General features: G+C 36.6%; 1 protein-coding gene and 1 pseudogene across 1 annotated transcript; both read left to right on the forward strand.

Moving 5' to 3' along the window:
• The first annotated feature begins 1094 nt into the window (after positions 1–1094).
• LOC106405428 lies at positions 1095–2143 on the forward strand (annotated as a pseudogene).
• A 1330-nt stretch (positions 2144–3473) lies between these two features.
• Positions 3474–4775, forward strand: LOC106405074 (cytosolic sulfotransferase 18). Its single transcript, XM_013845683.3, has one exon. The coding sequence runs from the start codon at positions 3546–3548 to the stop codon at positions 4602–4604; it is 1059 nt and encodes a 352-aa protein (XP_013701137.1). The 5' UTR covers positions 3474–3545; the 3' UTR covers positions 4605–4775.
• Positions 4776–6000: the final 1225 nt, after the last annotated feature.

A 6000-nucleotide genomic window follows, 5' to 3' on the forward strand; every position in this document is an offset into this window, starting at 1 on the left:
TGTCTTTTTCTTCTCTCGGATGTCTTTTTTTCCTCTTTCGATGTCGTCTTTGGTCTTTGGATATGACCTTTCTCTGTTCGGATATGTCTCTCTTGTTATGTATGATCACCTATTTTGGATGTTAAAGCAATGAGTTCAAACTCATTTTTTTATTGCTAACTGAAGTTGATTTCCAAACATTGTCAAACCATTACATAGTTAAGCATTACAACAACAACATTACAAAGGTTTTTAAAGATAATGAGCATGTCTTTAGAGCTTGAGAAAGGCGTTAATGATGTCTTCTTCCACTTCGGCATTTTTGGTCTTCTTCAATCCCATAATAGTCTTGTCCTTCTGGCGAATTTCGTTTCTAGCTTCAATCAAAGCTTTTTTTTGCCATCCAAAAGCTTCTCCCTCATTGAACCATTGAAAAAACCCGCAATCACCTCCACTCTAACACAAACACAAAATTTAAAACTTCCCAAAGAACTCCATGACTATACCATACATGATTCACAATTAGTTTATACCTTGAATTTTTCACACCCATAGAACCTTCGACCCGGATTTCTGTCAGTCCAAGCTTGAGATATCTTCGCCAACAACCCACAGTAACAAAGCACATTGCTTTCATTTGCCTTGCCCTTTCCCTTATTGCTCCATCTTCCACCAAATTCCATCTCTCTTTCTCTCTTTCTCTGTTTATGTCTCTTTCTCTCTGTCTCTTTCTCTCTGTTTTGAAGGATGAACCCTAGATTTCCAAATGAAATCGATTTGGGGGAGGAAGTGGTTAAGTCTGGGTCGGGTTTTTCATTTGGTTCGGGTCGGAGTTTAACTTTAATTAATTACGCTCTGACCCCAATTATTTTAACTAAAATCAATTGAACCTCGTTATGATGTTGGCACCATATTTTTATTAACGTCGTATATGTGGCATGTATTTATCATATACATTGTGTAGTTATCGACACATTTATATAGTCTGGATGGTTTGCACCATATTATAGTATACATGGTGTAGCTGAGAAACTTTTCCTAGTATAAAACACCCGCTCTGAATCGATCTTTGTCCGAACAACAACCATCTCTCATATCCTGCAGATCAGAAACACATGTCTATCAGAAACACATGTCTTCCAATGGAAATAGAAACCGTAACCGACACTACCGTGCCAAACCATGACGAGACTGAGATAGAGTCAACAGAGTTCGAGAAGAATCAGAAACGGTACCAAGATCTGATCTCCACGTTTCCTCACGTGAAAGGCTGGGGGTTTAAAGATCCCTTTATCAGGTACGGTGGTCATTGGTGGATACAGACAATCCTTGAAGGTTCACTTTACGCGCAAGAGTTCTTCCAAGCGCGACCCAGTGACTTCTTCATCTGTAGCTATCTAAAGACAGGTACCACTTGGCTCAAATAACTAACATTCATAATAGCCAACCGATCTCGCTTCGATGATTCCACGAACCCTCTCCTAAAACGTAACCCTCATGAGCTTATTCCTTTCCTTGAGATCGAGTTCCCTGTGTTCCCTCAAGTTGATAGCCTCAAAGACAAAGGGAACACTCTGTCCTCAACTCATATGCCATACAAGTCACTACCCGATTCAGTTGTGAAAAAGGGTTGTAAGATGGTTTACATCTGGAGAGACCCAAAGGATACTTTCATCTCCTTGTGGCATTTCTTCCAAAAGAAAAGGTCAGATAGTGGCCCGCTCGACAGTCTTGAGAATTGTTTTGATATGTTCTGTAAAGGTTTTTCTGGGTACGGTCCTTATCTTGATCACGTCCTGGCATATTGGAAAGCTCCCCAAGAGAATCCAGATAAGATTTTATTCCTTAAGTACGAAACTTTGAGTGCTGATCCTTTGCCTCACGTGAAGAGATTGGCTGAGTTCATGGGTTATGGATTCACAGATGAGGAAGCGAAGAATGGGGTCATTGAGAAAGTTGTGAATCTTTGCAGCTTCGAGACGTTGAAGAACCTTGAAGCTAACAAAGGAGATAAGGAGAGAGAGCTTTCACAAAGAGCGCGTATTTCAGGAAAGGAAAAACCGGAGATTGGGTGAATTATCTGACTCCAGACATGGCAGCTCGTATTGATGGGATAATGGAAGAGAAATTCAAGGGTACTGGTTTGCTTGAATATGGTAAATGAGGATAACGACTGATCCTTGTATGCTTGTTTAAAGCATATGTTTTGTCACATTTTTTATATATGTACTACGTTATATATTGGATGAATAAAACTTGTTTCTGTTTCAAGTGAATGTATTATCAATAGGAAAATGAAATTGGCTTTGCATGGTGCACAAGTGTATTGGCTCAAAATATTGTCATATTGAACTTTTAAATTAATTAGTACGAATCTATATATAATTTTAAAAATGTTCAAGTATCATATATTTATATAATTTTTTGATGAAATCATATATACATCGACCGTCACATCAGCTAATTTTAAAGGTGTCGATATCACAATCATTTTTTAATGACATAGATGTCGTTTGTGTAACATTATTTTAAAAATAAAACAAATAATTATTTTATAAATATACAAAAATCTAAAACAAATTTATAAACTATAATTCTTTAAATAAAATTAACTAAAAGATAAATAAAAATGGATTTTTAATCATATATAATTAATTTTGTTTTTCTCCCCTCGATCTGATAAACAAGATTTATGTTTTTGTTATAATGATTTAGTCTCATCACTTGCTCTTTCTTTGTATTAAAGAATTTAGTTCGATTGTGTAATCATGCGTCTAACTTTGTTTTGATAAAAAAGTTACTTCATCCGTTCCTAAAAGATTCATGTTTTAGAATTTTCACATTTTTTAATAAAACATATTAAAACTTAGCTATAAATGCATAGTTTTTTGTAATTTTATATTTCCTATATTTTTAAACCAATAAAATTTTAACAAATGCAATTAATGTTTTTGAACTTCACATTTTTTTATTATTAGTTGACAAAAATTATATTGGAAATATAAACAAAATTTTTCTCTAGATCTTTTAGGAACGGAGAGAGTATTATATAAGATAAATTTTAATTTCTTTTGGTTAATTTTAAACAACACTAAATCGTAAACAAGAAGCCTTCTCTATCTCCACTTACGTTTTTTTTTTTTGTTTAATCGTCTTCTGTTAAGTAAGCGCCTAAAGAATCTGCAACATGTATTTTAAATATCGCTGCCATCATGGACCCGTCAGCAATGGCACCATCGTACATCGTGCGCAAATCGACATACTCATAAATGTTTTACGTGGATAAACGAAATTAGCTTCATTACTAAACGTAATCGGATCCAGATCCGGTCCTTGGTAAACACATGAAGCATGTGGATAGTGGCCAGTGACCAGTCTATTTTATACTATGTTTTTAATGAAAGTATTATAAAAAATGAATATAGTAATTAGGATTAGTATAACGACGACAGGTACAATTAAAAAACAAACGTCAATGTCTATGTCGTTGCTTCTAATATATAAAGCCCGCTCTGATCCGATCTTGTCCGAACAACCATTTCTCATCTCACACAGATCAGAAACACATGTCCTCCAATCTTCTTCCTGTATCTCCAATGGCAACAGAAACCGTAAGAGACAGTACCGTGCCAAACCATGACGAGACGGAGTTAACAGAGTTCCAAAAGAATCAGAAACGGTACCAAGACCTGATCTCCACGCTGCCTCACGTGAAAGGCTGGAGGCCGAAATCTCCCCTGATTTGGTACGGTGGTCATTGGTGGATACAGTCTTTCCTTGAAGGTTCCCTATACGCGCAAGAGTTCTTCCAAGCGCGACCCAATGACTTCCTCGTTTGTAGCTACCCAAAGACAGGTTCCACTTGGCTCAAGTCACTAACATTCACAATAGCCAATCGATCTCGCTTCGACGATTCCACAAACCCTCTCCTAAAACGTAACCCTCATGAGCTTATTCCTTTCCTTGAGATCGAGTTCCCTTTGTTTCCTCACATTGATGTTCTCCAAGACGAAGGGAACACTCTGTTTTCAACTCATATGCCACACGATTTCTTACCCGATTCGGTTGTCAAGTCGGATTGTAAGATGGTTTACATGTGGAGAGACCCAAAGGACACTTTCATCTCCTTTTGGAGTTTCATCCAAAGGCAAAGGTCAACTCGTGGCCCGCTCAGTAGTCTTGAGGAGTGTTTTGATATGTTCTGCCAAGGTATTTCTGGGGAAGGTCCTTATCTTGATCATGTCTTAGGTTACTGGAAAGCTCACCAAGAGAATCCAGATAAGATTTTGTTCCTTAAGTACGAGACTGTGAGAGCTGATCCTTTGCCTTATTTGAAGAGATTGGCTGAGTTCATGGGTTATGGATTCACAGATGAGGAAAAGAAGAATGGTGTTGTTGAGAAAGTTGTGAATCTTTGCAGCTTCGAGACAATGAAGAATCTTGAAGCTAACAAAGGAGATAAGGAAAGAGAAGATCACCCTTCCCCTTATACAAACAGCACATATTTCAGGAAAGGAAAGACCGGAGACTGGGTGAATTATCTGACTCCAGAGATGGCTGCTCGTATGGATGGGATAATGGAGGAGAAGTTCAAGGGTACTGGTTTGCTTGAAAACGGTGAATGAGCTAGTTCGTGTTAGGGGGAAAACGACTGATCCTTGTATGCTTGTTTAAAGCAGAAGTTTGCTCTTTTCGATTATCTATGTACTACGCTACATATTGGATGAATAAAACTTGTTTCTGTTTCATATGAATGTATTGTCTGTCTATAGGAAAAATGAATTGGCTTTGCATGATATGGTGTAGTCTCGATCGTCTGCAACTTGTGTTTTTATATTCATAATACAGATACGCATCACATGAAGTAGGTCTGTGATAATGGGGAAATTACATCGTTTTTTGTGTTAGTAAGGGGACAAGTGGTGCAACCGCTCCCGAACCTTATCGCGTGTTGTCAAAGTTTTAACAAAATGCCTCGAGTTTCTATAAATATATACTGTTATATTAAATATAAGAAAATGAGTCTAAAATTATTCTATATGAATATATTTATGTTTTCATAATAAATTTAATAATAAGAAAATATTACTTATAATATTTTAAAAAAGTGTACTAAAAAAAGTTTAATAACATAAATTTAAAATTTGTATTTGTTATTTATTCTAGAGCTTACAAAATTAACGAGCCAGTCCTGATTAGGATCATAACTTCAAACCTTTCCCTCGTTATAAATAAGATGATACAAATTATAGACAATGGTGTAAAACCAGAACCAAAGAGAAAAACAGAGCATCTTGAAGAAATTAAAGAAAATGCATTTCACTGATCATGTTGAAGCAAGCCAGTATCTTTGAATTTATCTTCCACTAACTGATGGATACGAGCAGCCATCCTCGGAGTCAGATAATTTGCCCAATCTCCAACCTTTCCTTTCCTGAAATACGCATAAACCGCAGGACAATCCAGTCTCTCTTTATCTCCTCTGTTAACTTCAAGATTCTTAAACGTCGCGAAGCTAAAAAGATTCACAACTTTCTCAGCAACCTGTTGAGAAACACTAAACATATACAAGTGGTTTTCTTCGTTTCAGGATGGTGGTAGTTCAGAAAGAAAGAAAAAACTGTAAAGCCACGTAAATATGTTTTAGTAAATATCATTTATCAAACCATCAACCAGAGCTCCAAGATATGTTTTGGGCATTACATTTATTCAATGACAGGACAGTACATAGGTTATTTGAAACAAAGCATGAGTTTTTGAAAATAGGATGTGGCACAACCAACCGTAGTTTTACCAAAACAAATTCTTCGCCTTGTAGATGAAAGCATCAACCACGTAGAACCAGAATCTGCTCCAAGGAGAGTCAAAAGAGAGAGATGAGAATATTCCGAGAAGTACTGTCACATAACCTGCAGCAGAACTCCAGTAGAAAGATACTATGTCGATTTGGCTCTCTTCTTCCTTCCATTCATTATCTGGTACTTGAAAGTTACTGTTGTCGCAGCTTCTGTTGATTTGTTG

The sequence above is a fragment of the Brassica napus genome, chromosome C6 (genome assembly GCF_020379485.1).
Source record: "Brassica napus cultivar Da-Ae chromosome C6, Da-Ae, whole genome shotgun sequence".
NCBI classification, from domain to species: Eukaryota; Viridiplantae; Streptophyta; class Magnoliopsida; order Brassicales; family Brassicaceae; genus Brassica; species Brassica napus.

Bases quoted from the DNA above. Each gene is read 5' to 3' on its own strand.
- LOC106405074 (XM_013845683.3), top strand. From the start codon at position 3,546: ATGTCCTCCAATCTTCTTCCTGTATCTCCAATGGCAACAGAAACCGTA.